This window comes from Antennarius striatus, chromosome 17 (genome assembly GCF_040054535.1).
Source record: "Antennarius striatus isolate MH-2024 chromosome 17, ASM4005453v1, whole genome shotgun sequence".
NCBI classification, from domain to species: Eukaryota; Metazoa; Chordata; class Actinopteri; order Lophiiformes; family Antennariidae; genus Antennarius; species Antennarius striatus.
The window spans coordinates 13,681,877-13,707,645 of NC_090792.1; the positions used below are offsets into that span (position 1 = coordinate 13,681,877).

Consider the following 25,769-nt stretch of genomic DNA (forward strand, 5'->3'; position numbering starts at 1 on the left):
AAACGTTTTGAGGGATGAAAAAGGACATTTAGTTGGTCAACTTTGTTTATGTGTTTGTTGACACATCTCATGAAGTTGTTCATAGATTTTGATGAATGGATATCGGTCTGATTACGAATATATTGATTTTAAGGAGCGATCCTATTGTGGATTCAGATTTTATGTAATTTTTTTTTCTTTTTTCGTTTTCAATAGTGCCACATTGGTCTGTTTCTGTAAAGTTTTTTTTTCCCCAACATGAACACTAATCGGTCACTCAGAGCTGGTGAAATTCCATTTGTGTTGCTGTGGACAGACGATAACCGTTATCATAGTGGCATCTTAACAAAACAACATGGAAATCCTGGAATTTTAAAATTGCTGAAATTCTAGAAAATAAGCAAACTGAAGGAACCAATTATAAAATACTCCCCTTTACACTCCCTACAAAGCATGTGTGAAATGTTAATGAATCGTGTACAAACGTTCTTGAGGAGACGGGGATCACCCTTTACCATTGAATGTCAGCCAAATTACACAACAATCACCTGAACTTTCAAATGTGCAGAAGAATCTTGAAACCAACAAACTGAAGAAAACAATTATGAGATACACATTTTATCGCAAAAACAAGTGATAATTATGTGACTTTTCTGTCTGCTGGTTTTTTGATGTGGGTCTACTATTCAGCCTAACATATGGATGGACAGATGGACATGGGTAACCCCATACCGTCCCTTTGACCTCTTTGGCATGGAAATAAAATACAAAGACATGTCCAACTTATGATGTTCCATTTCCATACATAGTTGGATCCAGAGTCAGGCCATAATCTTATCCTGGAAGATTAGATATATACTTGAATTAGGTCATGTTAAGGTAATGGGTGGATGGTTGAGACATGAAACATAAACTGTGTGTCCAAGGTACTGTGATACAATGGATTAATGATGATCGGGGGGTGCGTAGAATCCAAGTGCTTTCTATGTGAACATTTTCACACACATTTTCATCCATCTGAAGCAAGTCTTTTGCAGGAGCTGCAGTTCAGTAGGAATTTTGTGGGTGGAACTCATGGTGCACTATGATCCTTCTGGCTGTAGGCACCAAAGCGTCTTTCTTTTCATCTCATGAAAACACCCATTTCTTTCATAGAGGGAGGATTCCTGGAGCTGATTTGAAATAATCTGGCAAAGTCAACAATAAGAAGAGAGAATATTGGTAAGATGGGAAAAGCTACAAGAGCGTAGACCTATAGAAACTACTGTTATTCCTGCATGCCTAGCATTGTCAAGCCTGTCAACACCTAGAATGGAGGTGTAGCACTGAGCCTCGCCTGGGGCAGAGTGGTGACACAAGACACTCTGTAAGGCAGATGGGCGATTTTAGAAACCCAAGTCAAATGGAGTAGCTCTGGTTTCACCTCAAAGCCACATATTTGTACACATTAGATTTATACAGGAAAATACTTTCTATATTTTGAGATTAATAAAGATTATTTTAAACAAATATACCCAAAGAAAAAGCAGATCCGAGGCATGGTTTAAGTGTTTTACCCATCCTCTCTAACTGCAAAGTGAATGGGGTACACTAGTCGGGTTGTGTCTTTGCTGTGCGCTCACTGTGGAGCTGCTTATAGTCACAACGTCAAACTTGCTCCTGGGTGGTAATTATGCCGACACATCGCAACATATGTGTTGTACTTGCACACACATGTACACACACATGACATTTAAGCAAAAGCTCCCGGAAACATAAAGGTGAAATTTGACAGAAGCCAGAACTAATTTGTAGAATTAAGCACCAAAGTGTCCAGAAGAAAGGCTCCAAGTCTCTGTTAAACCTATTAATCATTGAGGAGAAAAAAAATCCATTCATGCAAGGAAGTGAAGGCACACGACAAAATCCAAACAATGAGGGGCCATAAAAATAGTTCTGGCGACCCACTTTATCAAGCACTTCCTTTGACAAAAAGTTAAGATGTACAAACACATTTTGCAATGATACAAGTAGGTGCCTACACTTCATGTATGTGCAACAAACGAGCGTCTCCATGACTTCTTGCATGCTTTTTTATTGCCTACAATTGTCTGTCCGGATTGATTTTATTTAAAATCTTTCTGTGTTGCTCCAAATTTCTGCAAAGAAACAGAGCCTTCATGTGTCTGCCAGTCTTCCAACGTGGATCTCATTGTAAAACTGAACAAACCGGTTTACTTTGGCGACACGCTGAACATATGGCAGAGAACACAAGATCAAGGATTAGGTAGAGGAAGAGAAGGTCTGAGGGAATCCACCGAAAATATTTTTGGAGAGTAGCTTGCTTTAAGGGTGGGGTAGACGCCCAGAACGCAGAGGGGAAGTGATTGGCCGCAAGACAATAGAAAGAAGAGGTGAGGATGATGGCTGTCAGGACACAAACCAGGGTGATTCACTTCATATTTTCCTTTCTTTTCTCCCCCCTTTTCCTTTGTCAAACTGCCGCTGCTCCTGCTAATGTCCTGTTCCACTGAAATCAGAGCAGTTTTCTTCTGTGAGGATGTGATGCAAGCGGCGTAACGGCCCAAAGAAGTCTTCCAGTAACAATTAAAGCTGCCAGGATTTCCTAGCTGCTTCCCAGCACCCCAACGGAGGTGAGGCAACAAGAACCCTCCTCCCCGTCTATACATACACTCACCCCCACCAACAGAAAAATCTCCCTCTCCCTCTCCGCTCTGCATGTTGACTCAGCTTCACTACTTCTGCTATCAATTTACTACCCCTGTCAAGCCAGGAGGCCCCGGCTTACCGTAAAATACCCCTTCTTCTGGTCGACACGGATGACTGAGAATGGGAGGACTGGGGAGAGTAAGAGGAAGATAGAGAGAGGAGATTTGATTTACTGTTGAACACAGGACTCTAGTTTCCCCCTCTGGAATAAACACATGAAGTGTCTTGAACAGGGTAGGGACCCCACTGGAAACAAATCTGCCTCCAGAACCTGCACAACTGCACTGAGAATAAGTAGCGGGGAACTCCTCGATCGTCTTCCCAACTGACAGCAGATGTGTCATTTCTGCCCCATCAGCCCCACCCTCGTCGGTGTGGCACGTATGAAGCTTCCTTTTCCTCAGACTGCTCCTCCTTTCTGCAGACTGCAAGTTTAAAAGATGATTTTTATTTTATTTCCTCCCAGGAATTGTTTTTTTGTTTTGTTTTTTCATACAAACTCAACTCACTCAAACGTCCACCGCCTCGATTAAAAGCCAGAACTTTCAGGCAGCTCTGGATGAGATTGTGTGTGTCCTTAAACACACCATTCATAGTTCCTAAGTTGCTCTGACTTCTATTTAAAGTAAGGACCTCATTATGTGGCTTTTAAAGATGGCGGTCCTTTACAAAGACATGCAGTGTTTCAGCCACGGGTTTGGTCCATGTGTGGACAAGCTGTCACTTCACTCGTACCAGGAACCCTTTGCTTTTTGTTGGTTTTCTTGTTTAGCTTATATTTACCTCAGTCCTCTGTTGTCAGGGTAATTGGTCTCATGGTGTGATGTCACCAAACAGATGCCGGTCTGCTCTTTCACAAGCAACTTAACAGTCAGTTCTATGCATTTAACACACAAGTTGTGTGAAACATCTGTTAACGTACGCCTAACTAATGACGCCTGATGTGGGCTCACAAGCGAGCACACATAAGGGACTGCAGGAAACTACTGCAGATGCATGAGGGCCTTTCTCACATCCATCCATTCATTCATTCGCTACCGGATAGGTTCACCACAGCCATTCACATTTACGCCCAATCTGTTGGCAATATAGAATCATAAAATCACTTTTCCAGCATGTTTGAACCTTTTTACTACCCCACACCTTACCAGGACTTCATTTGTTAGCTTTAACCTTAATGAGAGCTCTCCTGCCTGATCTGTGTTGCTTTATCGGACCTGGCAAACACTGTGTGCTTCCTCTGTCATCATACATAACTTCTGAGAACGACTTAACTAAAGTTAACTAAATTATTTCAGGAGGAGACGAGTGTTTGGCTCCTGTTTAGAAGAGAATTTGAAAGTTTATTTTGGGAAAAAGACACTCAGTCCTCCACACAAATGAAACATTCAAAGGGATTCATGGCGGCGGGGATAATTTATTTTTTAAAAATGTCATTTACTGCTGATTGTTGAATTGTGATGTATTTTCTTGCCAATGGCTATTCCCCACAGAACAGCACTCCATAGTGACCCACTAAACTTTGACCTTCTGGGTAACCACGCTCAGCTCCCTTTTGTGACTGTGTCTCCATAACAATGGACTCCCAAGGAATGATGGGTGGCTTTTGTCTTCCTGGTTGTGCTTTAAAGCTTGTTCACCATCACTGTGCTCTCCAAGTGAGGCTATTCTCTCTGCTCATGGGACTGTCACCTCATATTAGATCAATACCCTGGCTCCACATCTCAAAGGGTTCCTTCTGTAGATTCTGGAGTTCTAGTTAATTCTAGTTAATTGCTCAGGTCATGTAAAAGAATGTAGAGATAATATAAAAACTGACACACAATCTTCAGTGGAAAACATGGCTTGAGAATTTATTTGTCAAACAGACCACACAATATTACCAAATATGAAGTGCTGCACGTCATAAAAAACAATTGTGCCTCCTGGGAAAAAAAGGCCATTATCAACAATTGAAAAAGAAAAACATAAGAAAAATAGCCATAAATATAAACTATATACAAATACCCCCAAAAAAAGGATGCTCTTTGAAACCCCATCCCCTACTACAAATTCTGGATTCACATGCTCTAACTAGATTGTAAAAACTCACACACAGGCACACCATGACTTCCATTTCCCAAGTTGTCAATAACATACATAATAAAAACACACAATTTTCAAGTTTCAATAGGACAGGACAGTTAGCTTATCTCTGCAGCGTAGAGGGAAAGCCAAAAAACAAAACAAAAAAACCCAACACGTTTCAGCACAAAATTAAAATTGCCAAATGATTAGATCGATTCCCATCGAACGAAGTAAAGTAATGGCTGCTCCAACCTCGTGTGGTGAAAGCACACATGGACTCAAAAAACTTCAAATTAATTCTGTTGTTACTTCAACAGAATCAATTCATTTCAGGATAAAGGAGGGGAAAAACAACTACTCTAATTGTACCTGAATTATATTAAATCAACCCCTGCTTCACAGATTCTGCTTTAGTTTTTGGGTTATTTCCTCAAAAATACAAGAGTAGTTGAACACAACTAAAAAAAACAACAATTAAAATGAGCGAACTCCCATCAATAGATGAGCACCTGGATTTGAGATAAAGCTGCCGGACTATCAAGAGCGACGGTGACCCTCCTGTGTGGGTTCAGATGATGCCCTGACGTAAAGCTTAAGGCAGGTTAAAGCAGAGGCAGAAGCAACACGGACGCCTTCAAAGTCCGATTTCACAACGTAATCTGTGAAGAAGCTGCAGAAACTTTCAGATCTACAACGATTGGTTATTCACAGCTTCATTTGTCCAGTGTTGAAGGAAATAGACTCTGTACTTAACTGTGTTTTAAACCTGAAATAAGACTGCCCCCTACAGGTCACAGCAAACACATTCAGGCTACGTGGACAAGGAAAAACATCCTTTAGACTCCCTGATCCACAAATTCATCAGGTTTTGCTGCTGCTGATACAACATCCGTCATAACGTCCCTATCGGTTTGATTTTACAAATCTCTATCTTTGAAAATGTGACGCAAATTCCCAAACAATCCTTACTTTGTAAGCAGTGCTTCTTAAAGGCTGGAGATGACACACATCGGTGTCAATCTCTTATTCCTTATTACAATTCTCTGTACAATACTTTCTAAAAAACTTTATGACCATGAAAATAGGCTTCCAAAAGCAGATGGCCTCATAGTGTAATACCTCAAGGAATTAAACACTGCCCCGCTTCTATCTCTGCACTACAAGAGATTTCCGAGGTCGCATGCGTCGAAGAAATCCGACACCCCCTCGCCATCCTCCAGGCTCCAGAGGTAATCGTCGTGATCCAAAGGTGGAGAGAAACTGACGAAGGGGGTGTTGGGATCTGGGGTGAAGGAGGTGGAGGGAAGCTGGTCTTCTGTGATCTGGAGCAAGCTGGGGGGTAAACCCAACAGACCCTCCACGTCTAGCAGAGAGGAAGTGGAGGCTGGAGCCACTGCTGGTGTAGGTATGGTAACTGTTTAACAAAAAAAATGTATTTTCATGGTTACCCTCTATGTAATAATGGTAGAATAAAAACAACAGACGCCTCCTGTCCTTCAGGGAGACTCGCTTACGTTCAGCTGGCTCCTCTTTGACGCCGTAGCTCGGCGGCTCCGTTGGGGTGACGGCTGTAGGGCACAGGAATTGAGGGAACTCTTTTTTAGGGGTGACCGCACTTTTGACTGGACTGGCATCTTCCAGACCCTCCTCTGGACACAGGTAAACTTCGATGGGGCCGTTCTTACTCTTCAGATAGATCTGTAACGACCCCTGCTGTAGGAGGAAGATGCAGGAAAACAAAAAGATAGTTTCTTCTGTGAGTGATGTGACTCTGATCTGTATATACAGATATTAAGATGAGGGTACAGCTGCACACAAGCTGAAAGACTCAACCAACAATGACTTGGCTCACCCCTGGGGTGTCTGGGACCTCTAGTTTCGTTTCAGCAGGAGCCTTGACAGCGATGACCGTCTGGTCTCGAAGACTGCCGATGGAGCGGATGTCCTGATATGTCACATAACCAAACGTACGGCTCAGGGTCAAGGGTCAGAACAGCAGCAGAAGTGAAGCTGGTATTTGTGAGCAGAAAACAGAGAAATGTACAGACGCACACACAGATGTAGGTAAAGGATATCTCTTGTTGTCGTCAACTTCCGTCAATTGTTTGAGCTGTGCTGTGCTGCTGTGGATCAGGTCATCTAGAAATTTCTCTTTGCTCTCCAGGTCTGTAATCTCTTTCCTCAGGCTGCATGCCTTCTGTCCTCCGTTGGTACCGCCTTCAAATACGTCACCAACGCTGGGAGGAGACACATAAACGCAAATATATAAAAAGAGGTCTGGAGTGGTTATAAGAACTCAGAAACGAAGATTGTGATAGACAAAACCCAGAGGAGGTTGTTCAACAGTGGACAGAAAAAGATTACATACTCCCTGATCGCCACAAGGGGGCAGATGGGTAAACAGAAGTAAGTTCAGCTGTAGCCTCATTGATTGTGAAGCAAAGCTTTTATACACATGCAGTATACTCACAGCCACTGGATGTTGTTCTTGGACTTTTTTCGGATGAGCTGCACTCCCTCCAGGACGTTGGTGATATCATAAATGCGTCTTTTCTGGACCTCCAGGATCTCAGTGGCCCAGTTCAGGTCGAGAACTCCGTCAGGAGACTCGGCGAGAAGACCAACAAATTTCTTGGTCAACAGGCCCAAAGACGTGTCGTAGCGCGATCGTTCACCGGGAGACTTGGGAGCTAAGAGAAAAGACCAAGAAAGATATATGGTTGTTTAACATTAAAATACCGCACTTCTATAGATTTATTTACTCAAAATTAGGGCTGTCAGTTTAACGCTTTAATTAGATTAATAAATTTCGCTGCAAATTAACGCGCTATAAAAATTAACGTAATTAATCATGAGTGACAAGTCATTCCACAAGCATTTTAAATTTGTCCCATTGAGGGACCCGTAGGCTGCAGTGGAAGTCACTTCGTACCTGCGCCACTGGTCAAAAACAGGGTGACTGACAACAGAGATGGACGCGACACAGGAGAGTGAGGCAAACCCGGACCTTTGGGCGGAAAGTTTACTTATAAAAAGAACAAAGACGGGACTATCAACAAAAACGCAGTGACTTGTACCTTTTGTAAAAGAGAATTTTCATATCACCGAAGCAGCTCCAGCCTAACGTATCATTTAAATGCAAAACATGTCAAGGACAGAGTTGAACGTTAGCTTACCGTTTTAAAGGAAATGCCACCCTGTTGGCATCTTACTATTAATGTTTCCTTATTTAGAGACATGCTATACTATTCATTTTGACTTGTATTGAGTCAGCTTTAGTATTCATTTTGATTGAGATTCTGCTTATGTGCCTATTTGAGACTCAGGCTTATTTTATTTCTGAATTTTATTTATTTCATTTAACTGTATTTGTATTGCATTTTTGAAAAATGCACTTGGCCCTGGTGTGCTTGACCTTTTTTCTTTTGAATTCCATTTATAAAGCACACTTAATCAATAAAAATGTAGATTTCAAATGTTCTCTTCTTGGTTCATTCTATTGATTAGTCATGCACTACAATTTTGTAATGTCCAAGAATTCAAATCCTTTATTTGGGGGCCTTTAGCAGGTATGAGATTAAAATGCGATTATTTAGATTAATTCATTACAAATCCTGTAATTCATTAGATTAATTTTCTTAATTGCCTGACAGCACTAGTCATAATATTTCCTGAGAAGTTTAAATGCACTAATCCCTCGTTACTCGCGGTTAATGTGTTCTAGGAACCACCCACACAAAAAGAAAATCTTTAATATAGTGATGACCTATTTATTTGATTATTTATGGTTATTTAAACATTTATAAACCCTTCCCATACTGATATTAAACCACCTTCTACCTGTATTACCTTTTCCCACATTCTCAGACTGTTTAAAGCACTTTTAAGTGTTTCTTTACTACATAGAAGTGTGCTGCTTTCCGTGAGTCTCGGAAAGCAGCGTATTCACGTACTAAAAATCCGCGATGTAGTGAAGCTGGGCATCTTGAAGCGCGAATAAGCGAGATTACTGTCATTCAAATCTCTCCTGTGAAAAAGAAGAACGGTGGACTCACTCCTTGGACTTGATATTCTGGGTGTGATGTTGCATTGTCCTTTCGGTGTACGGAACTCTGGCAGGTACTGAGGGTCCTCCAGGTCCAGCTTCCTTTTAGCCTTAAGAAAAAAAAAAGAAAAAGAAAGAAATGCACATGAATTAAAGAGAAATACCTCGGCGTACGGTTCCACCGATCTTTCTGCCATTGCATGAACAACAGCATCCTCAGTTTACAGTTAGGAGTGATTTGTCTTTGTTAAACCATCTTTCATTCTTTCCGGTGACAAATGAAGACTTTACATGAGGTCGAGTTCAGTGTTGAATCACAAAAAAATGAAATGTGTCGTCCAAACCCGGCCCCTCCATGAAAATGGGACGTGAATGTGCTAAATAGGGGGTTGTTGAAGTGTCGTAAATGTGCCAACAACCCTCAAGTGCTGGAACAAAGCACCCCCCTCACACTTCAAGAGGGGCTGATTGTGTGTGTGTGAGTCTGTGTGTGTGTGTGTGTGTGTGTGTGTGTGTGTGTGTGTGTGTGTGTGTGTGTGTGTGTGTGTGTATGTATGTGTGTGTGTGTGTGTGTGTGTGGGAAGGGGGATGATTAACTCTCAACCCACTGCATCCAAAAATCCAAGGAAGTCCCTGGAATCACTCAACAACCCCCCCCCCCCGCACGCCCTCCCAGAAGCCACCCCACATAACCTTTCTCCTCTCTCTCTCTCTCTCTCTCACACACACACACACACACACACACACACAGCAGGTCGATTACCATAATTGTAAACGTGAGGGTCACTAACGTCGGCAGCTTCTGTCAGAAACACACAACCTTTGGAACACAATAGCTATAAATCACATGGAATCATTCGTTCCTGCTGCCACCGCAGACGAGTGAGAACACAACTGAAAGTGCTGAGGAATGCTGGTGAAAACCCCGACATGCTATATTTCTGCAACTTAATGTTAAGCTAAAATAATTGTGCAGAACAGAAATAAAGTCTGCAGCCGGTCCGAATGAGTTCACCAGACTCCAGCGGAGTGTCACCGAGCCCGGTGTCGACCTGTGATTGTGATCGTTTCCTCTGATCCTGATCCTCTATTAGTCTAATGGCTTCAGGCGTTTGACTTTTTCGGAGATGGGAAAAGAGGAGAATGAAATGCCACATAAGTGTAGGGGGGAGATGAAGGCTGCCTTTGTCTCTGCGTGCCCCCTGACACGTCCACCTGTTTGACCGGCGACATCTGGAGCAGCACAGCAAGTGCATGAGCTCTCAGTGGGTTTGTTAATCCATGAGGCACCGAACAGAAACCCCCACTATGACTCAGACTCACAGCAAAGGGCTGGTGGTCAGCAATGGCATTTAGGGTGAGATTCTAATGAATAAGGCTGTAGTCAGGTTTAGCTTTTTTGTTGAATGCAATTCTTTAGTTTGTTTGCCAAATGAATTTATTTATAGAGTACTGAATTTCCACGTTAACCAAAAGAGGTCCAACAAATGCCCCCTTGAACAAGAACTTGCTGAGAAACTTCCTTTTAATGGGCATAAACCTTGAGTAGGTGGGAGGCATGTTTTCAAATGAAAGTATGGATGTCCTCACAGAAATGGACTGATGACGAGCCCCCCCGGTGGTGAAGTGACAGTTGTCTTGTTTTTACTTCTGTTTTACTATTTTTGTATCATTCCTGTCTTTGTTTTTCAGGACAACACGTTCCTGAGGTTACAACTTTGAAACGTCTCCTCTAAAAAAAAGACTCAAACGGAACACAACAGACTCTGTCGAGTTCATCTGAGTTCCTCAAGGCGACATTTTGATGCACGACTCCAACGATCTGCTTCCGTTCTCTTCAGACCAGGGCCACAACCTCCGTGACCTGAATGTTGGGATCAAGCTGCACCCATGTCTTCATTCCTTTGCCTAAATGTCTTTATTGTGAGCGGCGGCTACAGGTATGGCGACATGCTGTAGGAGCAGCACCAACCGTTTCACCCTGCAGCTGTAGACAGGCAGGGTGGGGGTTTGGGTGCTCCCTTCAATGGTGTGTCATCCATATTACGCAAACACTACTTCAACTAGTCGACAAATGTGTGTGTACGAGGGAGGAGCTGAAGGCCGGAGCCAGAAACACCTCCAGTAACCCTTTATCTCCTACATTATCACCCCGCTGTCGTCTGCACTCACCCCACCCCGCCTGCATGCCCAGTTCCACCCAACCTCTGCACGTGACCTCCTCTGTGTTCTGTGCATTCTTTTGGCTGAATCTTGTGGTTTATTCAGCCGCGGTGTTGAAAATCTCCATGGCGACACATCACACGCCATGTCAGAACCACGTGAAGGAATTTCTGCAGCCCGAAGTCTCTTCACATCCTCAGTCAAGATGGGTCGGGCATCAACACTACCCCACAAACAGCCTACAGTGCTCATTCTATTGCCCCTCAAGAGGTGGGAGAGGTAAGAGGGAAGGGTGGAGGGGTTATACTGTGAAATACACAACTCCCCCCCCCCGATTGAGGCCGGAGTGCTCCGGGGTGAATGACAAAGTTTGAGGGAGTGCACGCGGCCAGCGTCACACCAGCTTGTCAGCTTCTGGAAGTAGAGAGGCGACAGAGGAGGTTTGTTCTCCGCCGAAGCGGCAGAAACAGGCGGATCACGACGTTGATAACAGAGATGATGCCTTTTTGGCAGCTTGTGCACATTCCTTAGAACTCTGGGAACGCGCACATGTGACAAGAATGCGAAATAAACAGGACACTGTTTCATTGACATTATGCAGATGCGAGTCGTGGGCCCAAAACCGCCGTTTGACTGGACTTGAGGTCGCTTGTCGTGTAGCAAACAGAAAAGTTCATTTATCTGTGGAGACGCAGATCGTTACGGCCATCAGCAAGGAAATGGTCTTCACTGGACTTTGGAGGAAAATCCAGAGTTCTACGACACATCTACGTCACAAGTCTAGTCCAAACACACACACACACACACACACACACACACCGTCATTACTCCAGTTCGAATCATAAATGAGTAAAACCCACATCTCTACAGACTCTGTTGACATTCAGTCAAACGTTCACTTTTCTCCCAAAAGGAAACCAACTTTTTGGCTACACAACAATAGTTGTTATGTTGTTTACAGTGAAGGAAGTGAGTTCAGCTCCACATGATGATGCAGCACGTCCTGGTCCGGCGAAACTGCTGCGTCAGCATCACAAAGAACGGTCTCTTTATATCTTGGAGGTTGTTAAATAGTTAAAATAATTCAGCTCCATCCTGCATAAGATGCAGGCTTGTGAGTCAGAGACAGTCTTCTTTTTCTCTTGAGGCAATCAAGAGTTAAAACAAATTTTACATATAACAACTTAAAAATGAATAAAGGGACAGTTCTATGTGTCAAAATCTACATTTAAGGAATTTGGCAAAGGTTTTATTTCAGTCCATCACATCAGTATTTGTAAGACATGTAGAATTTACCTGATTTTCTTCAATTTATTGAAGAATTTCACTATTATTTCAAACATTCATCATCTTTTTTACACAAGGAGGAGAGTTCTTTTTCCTCAGTCACAGACGTTTGATGATGGTATAGGTCGACCCACATCCAAGACACCTTGTATTTCTATTACTGTACGTTCGTCTTGGCTGCTGATAGGCCAGCTGGTAGCCTGCTTCTCACTGGACTTACTGTATATCCCACTAATCCTATTCCACTAGAATGAGGCTCCAAGGGCAGGGGGTTAACATGAGATTTGGAGACCCTGCACACCCTTTTAACCCCTAACCCCCTTAGCCTGAGAGCAATCAGTAAATCTAATACTGGAAGCTGAGTGGCTGGAAAAAAAAATAGACCAAGTAATTTAAAAAACCCCCAACATCAGCAGGTTTGGAGCAACGAAGATTCGACAGTTCCCTCAGATTATTAAGCCTTTCAAAGAACAGGAAGTGGGTTACATTTTTCTTGCATAAAGAAATGAGATTGGCCTTGTTCAACATTCTCATCTGACACATCAGTTTACAGGAAAGCACACCAACTGGTTGGTCGGGACCCCTGACATCCCCCTCCACCACCACACAGTCATATGAACCGGTTAGGTTGTGTTTTATCTTAATGAAAGGTGTCACGTGGTTATAAGGAACATTTCTTGTACAACTGCAGCTGACTTTTTAAAATAAGTAATCCCTAACTATTGTTGCATCTATCTATCTATCTATCTATCTATCTATCTATCTATCTATCTATCTATCTATCTATCTATCTATCTATCTATCTATCTATCTATCTATCTATCTATCTATCTTCACAGAGTCCACAACCATCCATTCATCCATCCATCCATCCACATTCAGCTGCTCCTCTGCCTCCTGTCACTTCCAAACATATTCAAATGTGCTGTTAGATGTTATCACACATGCATTCCGATGTAAATGATGAATTATTCCACCCACACGTGGAAAGACAATGAATGCACTTTGAACAACAAGAAACAAACAAACGTGTATTTGTGCTGTGTGGTTCTTTACCGGCAGCCGGCCGGAGGATGCTCTGATGGGCTTCGCCTCCGGTCCATTAGGGGTTGAATAAAGGCTGTTGGCTCTTTGTTCGGCCTCGGTCGTGTTGCAGATCTGGGTGAAGTAGCCGGTCGGAACCGTGTGTATTAACGGGCTGGACAGTCCGCTGCTGAAGAAGTCAGTCTTCACTGCTGCGGTGGACAGGACCTTCATCTTGGGCTGGGAGCAGGGCAGGCCGGCCTGGTGCCGACCCGCCGCCGGGGAGACGCGTCTGGGCATCCTCATCATGTTCCTGAGTCCAACTAAAGCTGAGGTAGTCGAAATGTGTGATGGTGGTGAGCACTCAGCGCGCAACCCCTCTTTTAGTAGTCCGTAGCTGCTGCTTTATACTAAATATATAATATCTACTCTTATAAAATAGCCATACGACCTAGATGAGTCAATGAAATGTGAAAGTTAAAAGCAACCCTGACGTTATTTCCTGTTCATGTTCGACAGTAACTGCAGCAGACGGGTCGCTGTTGTTTCCTTTGTCCGTTAAAGTGCAGATCCAACTTGCCTTACAAGTTATTTTAAAAAAAAGTGTCGGCTGAGGAAATGTGAAACATCCAGAATTTGTTAAAGTCCGATAGCAGAGGGCTTCCACGTCTCAGTGATCCGGGCTCCACCTCGTCTTCTCCAGCCTCGTCTCCTTCCTTCTGCTCCTTCCGCTCGGGCAGTGACTCCTGTCCGTCCAGCTCACAGCTCCGCGCTCCATACAAGGGGACAAGAGATGGGGAAGAACAGTATTTTAGCGCCAAACTTGCTCCCGCGAAATTTAGATCTCCCGCGGTTAGAAGTCGCCTCTGATTGGCTGACGGCACGCTCTGTGTGTCATATTTGCATTAAACAGTCATAAGCGGGTGGCGCTGCTCTTCTTAAAGAGACAGTAGCAGGAGTTCCACATAAAGCACTTGCTCTCAAGCTTGAGGCGCATGACTGAGTGAATAAATATAATCAGATATACAAAGCTCTTGTAACTGTGTTAGTAACACGATTTACTTGTTGTTTACAAGCAAACGACAAACTGACACATGTCTGGTGTCCTTCAGCATCCTGACCTTCTTCCTTTCCTGTCCATCACTGCAGAATCTATGTATGTATGTATGTATGTATGTATGTATGTATGTATGTATGTATGTATGTATGTATGTATGTATGTATGTATGTATGTATGTATGTATGTATGTATGTATGTATGTATGTATGCATCTATCTATCTATCTATCTATCTATCTATCTATCTATCTATCTATCTATCTATCTATCTATCTATCTATCTATCTATCTATCTATCTATCTATCTATCTATCTTTCTATCTATCTATCTATCTGTCTATCTGTCTGTCTGTGTATTTGTTAAAATGTATTTTAATAAAACGTCAGCTCACTACACTTGCGAAAAAGTTGAAGACATTAGGTGAGGTCATGTGAAGTGATTCATTATAAATTATATGTAAATATTAGTTTGAAGTTAACTTCCAGGATCTGTTCTATAATGTAGGGCAGTTACATTGTTCCTAAGCCAGTATAACACACTGGATGTAAGAATACTGTGGCCTGACTATAGTTCAAACAAAGAACTACTCCTAGTAAAGTGCTACTGGGAGAAGTTCACAGATAATTATTGATAATTGGATTCATTCAGTACAACTCTTGCCCATTGGCTCAGAGGAGATATTGAAAGAAAACAACCCCTCCCCCAAACACAGCTACCAAACCCAGCCATATGACTTGACCCCCATTGGCCAAGACAAAAACAGGCTTGCGACGAAGGCCGGGCTATTGTCATGTCTTTGTTTGAAATATATATAGTCAGTTGAAATAATAAAATCTAAAATGTTATAAATGAAGTGGGGTTTTTTTTTTAAATTACTCCAAGACAGGATGCAATGACTTTATGAACAATATATCCAAAATATTGAGGTTGTGGGAAAAAACTGGTACAGTGCTTTTGTTCATTTAGATAACATATGTCAACATTGCAGATAATGTGTGACATGAATAAATTAATGTTAAATTAATTAATATTTAAATTAGAAAAAAGGAAAAGTCACAATAATAAAAATCTCCGTTCTGTTTCTATCTTGTATTTGACTACAAAAGGCAAGGGACAGGATCAGCTGCTTAGCCTCAGAGCGCCATCTAATGGACAGCAGAAGTAAGATCGCGTGTGTGTGTGTGTGTGTGTGTGTGTGTGTGTGTGTGTGTGTGTGTGTGTGTGTGTGTGTGTGTGTGTGTGTGTGTGTGTGTGTGTGTGTGTGTGTGTGTGTGTGCATGGTTGTATGTCTTTGTGTGTGTGTCCGCGGTGCACTGGCGTCGTGCCCGGAGTGTCCCCCGCCTCACGCCCTATGCCGCCGACATAGGCTCCGGCTCCCCGTGACCCGCTGCGGCGGATACAGCGGTGGTAATCTGAAGATGACTGACTGACAGATTTCATCATCTGTAACGAACCTCTAGTGGTAAAACGGGATGGAAGCAGGCTGTTGTTGCCACTAGATGGCGCTGTAATCTCATTATTGAAGACCCGGCCCATTCCATTCAACCTTTTGCTGAAGAGTTTGTTGTTCATCATCTTTGTAAATCAACTAAAAACTACGGTATTTAAAAAACAAAAAACAAATATACAACAACGGACACAACGAAGACCAGAAGCATTTTCTGTTGTTGAAATATCGCTGCTAAATGAAGCATAGTCAGCCTTGGCACTCACTAAAAAAAAATGTCCGAAAGTTCACTAGGTGGAGTAGTATGACAAGATTTCAAGGCACTAAACACAACTGACCAGGAGTCATGAGAGTTGAGTTTTCCTTATTAATGCATAAATGTTGCTTTACATGTAGGGCAGTCATCTTCCAAGATCAGTGAAGCACCATTTTAAGTGGAGCAGGAATGCTGCTGCCTCACAGCAAGAATTCAGGGTATTAATCCAGATGTGAGGTTGTCATGTTGTGCCTGTGTGTCAGATAGGGTTCCCCTCCTGTTAGTCCAGCTCTCCAATAGTTAAAATACATCCAATATACAGTATTAGTAAGGAATTACTGATTACATTTCCCAAAGGAATGGATTTAGGCATGTGTGGTTGTTGCTCATTGATCGTGATGTAAAAGTCTTGATTTATGAATAATAAGCCTCCATAATTTAGAAAGTTAAGCTACTTCAGACTGGTAGCTTTTATTTCTTGGGAAAATAAATTGTTTGATTCCAAACCACTTAACCTCAAGATTATTCAGAAATGGTACTACACCCTGTAGCATCATTTTGTACCATCCTAAAACAAAACATTTAGACAAGCAACATTTAGATCAGCCTTAACTCCATGAAATCACCAGAGCTCAAACATAACGTTATATCAAACACACTATGAAGAAAAAAACTCTTTCACATTTTTTTTATTTCTTTACATAAGAACATACATACAAAGCACACTTCATAAAGAGTTTATAAAACTCACAGTACATTGTCTGTAGAAATAACACAATCCCTACAAACATTTACAATAAACTCTAGTATAGAGTTCTGATTATATCTAAGGAAACTCAAACTCCCATTCAGAAAAAAACATCTACATTTCATGCCTTACACACACACACATACACACACACACACACACACACACACACACACACACACACACACACACACACACAGTGGATATGTACACGTCAGTATGAATTCTTAATAGTTTCCAGATCGTTAGAAATCAGATTGCATGATAATGAAGGGGTCATTAAATGAGATGGGAGATTTGGTGTCGAAAGGGTTTGCGTTTTGGCGTTGATTTTAACCCACAAAAAAGTTTGTTTGGAATGCAACACATTAAAAAAAGGCAAAATAACAATGTACCAATAATTCTACTTCTACATACAGGGGATCCAAAGGGTTTTTTCTTCACAAGCAGGGCAATATAAAGCCAGTTGCTTTCAGTTTCTAATCCTGGCTTCTGCTTTGGTGTGTTGATTTGGCTGTCCAGGGGCCAAACAATGAGTCTCTGTTTTCTTGCTCATGCACTACTGTTGATCCCCTCTCATCTTGGAAATGGTCCACTTTTTTACTTGTCTTTCTTTAAACCATCCACCTCCCTCCTCCTCCTTCTTCTTCTTCTCTTCCAAATACCTATCCCACCCTTTCTGCCCCTCTTGTCCTCTTGCCCGCAGTGAAGTGGAGACATGTGTTTCCCCGCACCTGCATGGAGAGAAAGGAAGAAAAGTGAAGTCAGATCTCTCCTCTCACCCTCCCTCCCTGCAGAGGAGAGCAGACAGACTGGCGCCTAGCATGGAACTTTCATTAACCCCAGGCAGATAGCGAGGAATCGGCTGCGTATTCAATGGTCCATTCTAATTGGCTGCCCCGCTGAACGCGGATGGAAAAGCTTCTCATCTTCCAACAGAAAAACTTAGTATTTCAAGCTTAAATAAAAAATAAAGTCTAGTCATTGTTACTCATAGAGTAAATATGTTCAACTCATGATCACACTGTTTCAGGAGGATAGGATGGATAATTCAAATGATAAACACTTACCATAACGCGCCAAGGGTCCGACCTAGTGGCACAACCGCTTTTCCTCTTTGGAGAAATTACGAGTAAGATCCGCAGCCTGGATGGAGAGCAGGAAGAAAGGGGTTAGATGGAGACACTTTTTACTCTTACTGCAGTACAGTAACAGTACACAATCAAGACTGTGCGGGGGTGGAACACGTTTCCCAGAAACACAACAAGCTGAGAACATCTGCTGCCGCATCACAGTTATACATCAGAGGAGGGATTGTTACAAAAATCCACAGGAAGCAATGTTAAATGTGGTTTAATTGAAATTAAAATATGAAGAAAAAAATCAACACAGACTGCTGATCGTTGAGGTAAAAGCGTCCGCATCTTCTCCCCCTCACCTTTATTGACAAAAGCACCTCCGGCGCGGCTGAGTCCTCCGCCTCCAATGCGATCTGCAGGTCGAAGATGTAGTCGATGACGTGCTGCAGGATCTCCACCTGGCTGACCGACTCGTTCTGGGGGATGCTGGGCACCAGCTCCTTCAGCTTGGAGTAGCAGTCGTTCATGTCGCACAGGGCGCCCACCGGCTCCTCCAGACACGAGTGTTTATTCCGGCTGATGGCGAGGCTCTGCTCCGAGATGCAGCACACGGCCTTGTAGCAGCTCCTCACCGAGCGGACGGGGCTGATCGCTTTCATGGTGGAACCGGAAGGTGAAACGATAGCGACAAAGCTCCAAAATGCTAAAGCAGATTGTTTAATGCGGGTGTTTTCTTCTCCAGCACAGTCCTAGAAGCGATAATGTTCCGACAGCGATGTACAGTTAGGCTTTTATACGCTTCACGCCCGCTAACGCCCCCTTTCTCACCGCGGGCTCTGATTGGTCAGTGTACACGGCAAGCGGAATCTCATTGGCTAGCATCACCTTGTAGACGGGGTGGAAAGAATGAGGAAACTAGGCTGTGATGCCTTCAGGGTTTTGTCAATCGAATATTTACCTTTCAGGTGGTGACATTTATCTAAGAAGAATAGAAAAATGTTCCCACAGTTAGTCAAAGTTTAGAAAAACTCACGACTAACTTTAAGAATGAGGAGACGAGTTTCTAAACGAATATTAAATGTGTTTTGATACAGTTTAGATTTCACTTAACTTCCATAAGATAGATATATAGATAGATAGATAGATAGATAGATAGATAGATAGATAGATAGATAGATAGATAGATAGATAGATAGATAGATAGATAGATAGATAGATAGATAGATAGATAGATAGAAGCCTTAGATTCAATAGATAGACATCAAAATGCAGTTTTGGAACGAAAATATGATATTTCTGTAATATAGTTAGATGAATATTACTTTAACTATTATTTTCACCTTTTAGGATCAAATAGCTAAACACTTTTTATTGCCTGAAACAATCTTGGGATTAGGATTAATTGATAGATATCAGGGCACTTGATCGGTTCAGTCACTCAATCTGACTGAACCGGTTTCTGAAGATGGTTCCTAAAAATTTAATATTTTACAAATATTGTTCCTTTTTAGTTTACATCAAAGCACGTTCCGTTCTGCTCCTATTTGGGTCTTATTTTCCCCTTTTCTCACAATCCTGTTTTGTGGAGGAATGCAGGCCTGAGCCAGCTGTGTGTCCTATCCCGGCCCAGCTGTGTTGATCTAACGCGCCAGTCCTAGACATGCTGGCGCCAGCCTCCCGACGTCATCCATTCACCCCGACGCGCACTCCCCCCCCCCTTCCTCCCTTTGGCAGATGGCCCGCCCTCCCCAGTCCACCACCAAGAGGGGAGAGGAACAGAGGCGCTCAGAGATCCTATTGGATGAGACATTCTGTCAATCAGGGACGTGGATCTGCGCTCCTCCCGTCTGGAGTTGCGCTAAAAAAAATTAGAGGAAAACTTTGCAAATTCTCAGTAACTTGTGTAAAAACTAATATGCGGACATGAACTAGACTACAATGTCTTATGAAAAGTGACAGCCATCAAGTGATCTCTACTAAAACTGGGACAAATACAGAGTTTATTGTGATTAATTGCGTAGGATACGACCTAAAAAGGTCGCATGGAATTATTCACGTAACATTAACAGCCTAAAAAATGCCCCCCCACCCAGATCTGAGTTTATGAACAACCCGTTTCACTAGAAATGGTAGGTTATGTGACTCTGGCGAGGCTCTCAGAGGGAGGGTTAAAATTAACGCAGGATTGTATTTTTATGATGAAACGCTCACATTTGCGCGTAAGCGCGCAGAGGCTGGAGACACCCTACTCATCACGCAGAGGTTGAACAGATGTTCAAGTGCCTGCCTTCCTCCTGGCACTCACACCCCCGCCATCCTCCCCACAACCATTGACCCCGTATGAGAAGTCACCCATTTTAGAGCAAACCACAATATTGAACCATGAGACAGGACTTGAGTCCAGTGCTATTTTTGAAATATATTGTGTGAGCAGAGCACAGTATCCAAACAAGACTTTGACCTTAAATATCTTGCTTAAATATGTCAAGGGAGGACAAATATTGCCCCAAATTTCCCACGTCTGGTGGGAATATAATTGTATATTTGCGGAATGAACAGACTGGGTAGATTTCAGGAGTTTAGGGGTGTTCTACCAGGAAAAAATACTTTTATTAGTTTATAGTGAGTCTTGGAGAAGTTCGAGTGACGAGTGTTGTTCGTTTATCTGCATATTTCAGAGTTTTCAGTGCGTAAATGCGCGCCTTCAAACACAGACACACTCACACATACACACACAGACACACACTTACTAGTGTGTCTAAGCAGGGATCAGGTGCTTGTCGGAAAGGCCCCGGACACAATCGGGTCTCTCTTTCAATGGATGGGAGAATTCCGAGCCTGGCGTCAGTGAGTCTGCCTCTCCCCGCTCTCCCTCTCCCTCTCCCCGCTCCTCCGTGCAGCTGGACGCAGACAATCAAGCCATCAACAATCGCTGTGCATAATTAGCAACGCCTCCACTTCTCTTCTCTCTCAATTAAATTTCAATCCGTCGTATTTTACAGACAAAAATACAAGCCCGTCATAATAAACGTAAACGTCTATTCCTCTACTGCGCGTGTGTGAGGCCATACCTGCAGGTCACCCCCCCCTCCTCCTCCCCCAAACACACACACACACACACACACACACACACACACACACACACACACACACACACACACACACACACACACACACACACACACACACACACACACACACACACACACACACACACCTTTCTATTACGGACTCAGACTAGAGAGCCCAAGGGGGTAAACCTCCATACTGTCATGTGGAGAGGCCTGCTTGTATGCAGAAGGTTATCTTTTCTACACACAAGAGGGTGGGGATTGGGGGGGGGGGTAATTAAGAAATGGTGAAACTGAATTCTCTGAAATGTGTGTCGTGCGATTCCTCTGCTTCTCCTCATTCCCCTGATTTCGCTCTATCCCCGATCAAAGACGCCACAGTCTTCCTCATCAGCTTTGAACGGCCCACAGATCCCAGTCTTTTGTTCCCATGTGACGCAGGCACTGAAGTGACATTTTATGCACATTGTTGATTTGCACTGGTCACTTGTTATTTATCTTAAAGTCTGTTTGTTCATGCTTATGCACAAAGATCTTGCTTGATTTTTAAGAGAGAGTGTCCCAAATGCATTAAGAAAAAAACTCTCATATAGGATATTCATGGATTCATTCATTTACAAGCTATACGCCCATTGTGTGTGTAAGGAGGCATTGTACACACTGCACATCGAGATTAGGAACAGACATTCATATGTTCTGTGAAGGTCAAGCATTTTATGTCGATGAAACTGCTGCTTTCTGGCCAGCTGTTAAACATGCAAGTTCGATGTTGAGCCGGTTTACAGATGTGACTACATTCACACGCTTTCGAGGTGGATGACGACCCAACTGTTGATCCGAAATCAACAGTTGGGTCCTCATTAATGTCATCTGTTCCTGTGTTTTAAAAATCAGACTCTTCCTCTTTGCATCAGTTGTGTTGATTGAAAACTTCAAGCTTTTGGCATGAAGTCAGTGAGATGTGCAAAAGGAAATATATGCATGCTTACCTATTATGGGTGCATATTATTAGTCCTTTCTACACGGAGATACGTCCTGCTGAGCAGGCACATCTGTAGGAGGCCTCTGTTTGTTTACAGTACACAAAACAATGGGTGCATAATGCCTCTCCCGTGTGTGATTTGAAATCACATGATGCTGCTCTGCAAGCAAACAGAACCACATCATCGTCTAGTGGCATCAACAATCATTTCTTATATCTTTTGCGTGGAATTTGATCTCATTTGAATTTTATAGACATTCTCTAATGTGCACAAGCTGCTTTTTAAATCTTACGGTTGTAGGTCATGCACACATTATGTCATTAAACATTACCCCCTTATTCTGTCCCATCACCTGGCAATTTTCCGCAGATGCTGGTTTAAAACTGTTTGGTTTCATTTTGCTGCTGCTTTCACTTATAATTTTGAAAAAATAATTGATCTTTTGTAATTCTTCAAACATCTTGGTGGTGATATTAAAAAGTCAGAGTATTCTTTTGGGATTGGAGCATCTGAGTTGTATATTCACTTTATGAATAGGGCTTCCATTTTTATCTATAAATAGGAATCCCTTATCATTTTCAGGTGAAGTTAGTCAGTTGGCGGCAAAATGGATACAATACCTTGATAACAGCAGTGGTCAAAACCTGGTGATGTGATTCCAGGAGGAACCTTGATTTGAAATACCTAGAAGTCAGCAACATAACACAATGGTTTCACACACCTGTGGCAGCCCATTGTGGGAACCGTGCTGTTACCATTATCATGTTGTCAGGTGGCCCCGTCTACGTCCTTGGGTGTGAATATTTCACTGGTCCATGCAGGAATAAACGGAGGTCAACCGTACTGCAGGTGGGACACGAGCCACAGAAGGCCATAAAGCTCAGGGCCACCACACATGTGGCCAAAACAAGCTGGTTGTAATCTCCAGTGGGCCTGGGTGGGTGGAGAAGCTGCCAGCTCTTGGTCACACTATTGTTTTGGCATTTTCATCATCCCTGAGTACAACATTCCATTTATTCTGCAACATCTGGCTTTGTGTAAGCACAGTTAAGGTCAGATGTAGTGATCATGGTCAACTCCAGCTGGTGTAGGAGAATCTGATTAGTCAAAACACCCTTGAATTCTAATTTTGCGGAATAGACGCCGCTGCCCATATGTCTGTCGAGTAGTCAGACTCAGAATTATTATTTACAGCCCCTCTAGGGCCGAAGGAGAACTTTTTGCAGTACTCGTCCACTGGATGACCATTAATGGAAGCAGCACAAGCCTTAATCTTCCTTCTTAAAACCATTCCTCTGTTTTAAAAACTGCAAATAAACACCAGAATGAGCGTCTGCAGACATTGCTAGTCATCCCCACGTCGCCAGGGAGGAATGAGTCTGATTCTCATCCAGTCTCACGCTCTCCCGTTGTGGAGCTACAGTGTTAATGGTTATAACCCAAATCAAGTCCTCTGCAACCATTTGCAAATGACTACCAGATGATGACCATAATAATCACAAAACACTCGCGTGTAATTGTTGTTCGTACTGCTGTTTTGCAAGTGGGACATTTGTGGTAAATCTACTTTAAACTCAGCTAAACTACAATTTTGACGTTGTAATGACTGTTTTGGTTCGTACTCTGAGACCTCACACGGAGTCTGGCCGATACGTAAAGATGCAAATAGTGGTTAAGAGTCAGATCCAAATCGATTAATGGACTGTAATGGCTCCAGCGTACTTAAGCTAAGGCCATTGTGGCTGCTATAAACTGTGCTGAATAAAATGTTGGGAGGACACAAAGCGGTCAGATGTCATAGTGATATGTTGACTGCAAAAAAATCTCTGCAAGTTGAGGTGGAAGGATGTGATTTTAAAAGTAATGGAAATGAAACAATCCCATCATTTGTGGTCAAATTCAACAGCTCATTACAGTGTCCAGCCTGTGCAAGTCGCAAACGACGAAAATGTATTTGCAGACCCCACACAATGCAAGTTCATGCACGTGTTCATGTGGAGGGGGGGGGCTACATGGACTGGGAAGGGGGGGGGTAGATGGAGAGATATTAACAGGAAATTGGCATGGCTGATCAGGAAACAGAGGCGAATGAGGAGAACAAGCTGACAGAGGGCAGAGAACATTAGCGTGGAAAATGAGTGCAGGACTCGGGGGCAAATCGTCATAAAGGAGAAAGAGACGACCAGAGAAGAGAGAAAGAAAGAGAGGAGTCTGATGTTAGCTCCGCTGCTGCGGGGGTTCAGCTGGTCAGGCTTCACAGAGACACACAGACAGAGGCCATTAGGTCCCTGGTGGGTATCTCTGCACCTGTGTGTGTGTTTGTGTGTGTGTGTGTGTGTGTGTGTGTGTGTGTGTGTGTGAGTGCATGTGCGTGTCATGTGTTTCTAGGTCAAGTGTGTCCCTGAAATCTAAGATGAGCCACAGCAGTGACTTTCTCCTTCTGTCTCTAGCATTGTGTTCTTCCAAGACGTCTTTCAATGCTCCAACACACACACACACACACACACACACACACACACACACACACACACACACACACACACACACACACACACACACACACACACACACACACACACACACACACACACACACACACACACACACACACACACACACACACACACACACACACATACACACACTTTCCCTTCCCTAATCTGGGTCAGCGGTGCCCCTCTTGGTCACCCCTAGCAGAGAGCTCCAGAAGAGGGGGTGGGGGGCAGAGCGGGAGCAGAGAGGTCTGGATTCTGTGTGACCTGATTAAAAGCTTACAAAGACCACTGAGCTCTGTAACCAATCAAACCAAACACACACCCCGGCCTCGCTACTGGACCGTCTGTCTGTCTTTCTAGTCGTCGTGTACCTGCTGCTCGTCTCAGGAGCACAGTGTGCTGCACATGTCATCATGGACTAGACAGAAGGATTCTGGGTAAAGGTCGCTGCCAGCTGCTCTGGTCTGCTTGACATGTTGGAATAGGTCTTACTTGGGATTTGCATGAAAAACAATCAAAAACACGTCACTTAAATTCGAAACAGTGTTTATCTTTGCCGTGGGAATTTTTGAAACTTATGTTTTGTTCATTTCCTGAGCCGTGTTACCCTTTAAAGCTGCACACTAAACAGTACCAAGTAAAATCGCTTGAAATTCTGTGTAACACAACAATGAGTCACTCCCAAAGAGAGGAACACTACCAGGAAACCCCGATTACTGTTTAGCCATGTCTGTATTGTTGTATAGAAATTTCCTGCAAACATTCTCTGGTTACTCTGTAATTTACTTAAAATATCCACACCCCACAAAGTTGGCAAGAGTCGAGGGTCAAAGTCCATCAAGATTTCTAAATATGTTGCTTCCTCCAATGCTCCAGAGTCAAAATAAGAAGTTTGGTCTGTTCTCACAGACTGAAAGTGATTTGAACTAGAATGAATGAATGAAAATACAAAATGGAATAAAATGATCAATAGCAGTCCATCGTTTTAGAAACAGGGGTTTGTTTTTATTCTGAATAATTAGACTTTGAGTTCTCACAGCAACCAACAACTTTTGAAGTCAGCACAAGCAGCATTGTTAAACCTTACAGTGCCTTGCGAAAGTATTGGCCCCCCACAAGAACTTTTTTGACATTTTCCCACATTTCAGGCTTCAAACTTAAAGATAACAAACTGAAAATATTTTTCCTGAATCAACAACATGTGAGACACAATCGTGAAGTGGAACCAAATTTATTCAACGTTTTATATTGTGTTTAGAAATAAAAATCTGAAAAGTAGGACGTGCAAAAGTATTGGCCCCCTGTTCTCTCAGCTCAGTTAAACGACTCCAGAAGTTCCCCGATGACTTCTGAATGA

General features: G+C 42.9%; 2 protein-coding genes across 3 annotated transcripts; both read right to left on the reverse strand.

Moving 5' to 3' along the window:
• Positions 1 to 4,436: 4,436 nt before the first annotated feature.
• e2f2 (E2F transcription factor 2) lies at positions 4,437 to 14,040 on the reverse strand. 2 transcript variants are annotated; one of them, XM_068338956.1, is made up of 7 exons: positions 13,307 to 14,040; positions 8,811 to 8,910; positions 7,226 to 7,445; positions 6,831 to 6,992; positions 6,608 to 6,722; positions 6,270 to 6,465; positions 4,437 to 6,169 (listed from the first exon to the last, which is right to left on the reverse strand). In XM_068338956.1, exons 1-7 carry the CDS (start codon positions 13,580 to 13,582, stop codon positions 5,913 to 5,915), a joined length of 1,326 nt encoding a protein of 441 aa, XP_068195057.1. In that variant the 5' UTR covers positions 13,583 to 14,040; the 3' UTR covers positions 4,437 to 5,912. The 2 variants fall into 2 exon arrangements, with proteins under 2 accessions (XP_068195057.1, XP_068195056.1); XM_068338955.1 differs by having other exon boundaries at positions 4,439 to 6,169; positions 6,270 to 6,468.
• Positions 14,041 to 16,709: 2,669 nt separating this feature from the next.
• id3 (inhibitor of DNA binding 3) lies at positions 16,710 to 18,640 on the reverse strand. The gene is made up of 3 exons (XM_068338748.1): positions 18,223 to 18,640; positions 17,855 to 17,930; positions 16,710 to 17,518 (listed from the first exon to the last, which is right to left on the reverse strand). The coding sequence occupies exons 1-2, from the start codon at positions 18,520 to 18,522 to the stop codon at positions 17,877 to 17,879; spliced, it is 354 nt and encodes a 117-aa protein (XP_068194849.1). The 5' UTR covers positions 18,523 to 18,640; the 3' UTR covers positions 16,710 to 17,518; positions 17,855 to 17,876.
• Between the last annotated feature and the right edge of the window lie 7,129 nt (positions 18,641 to 25,769).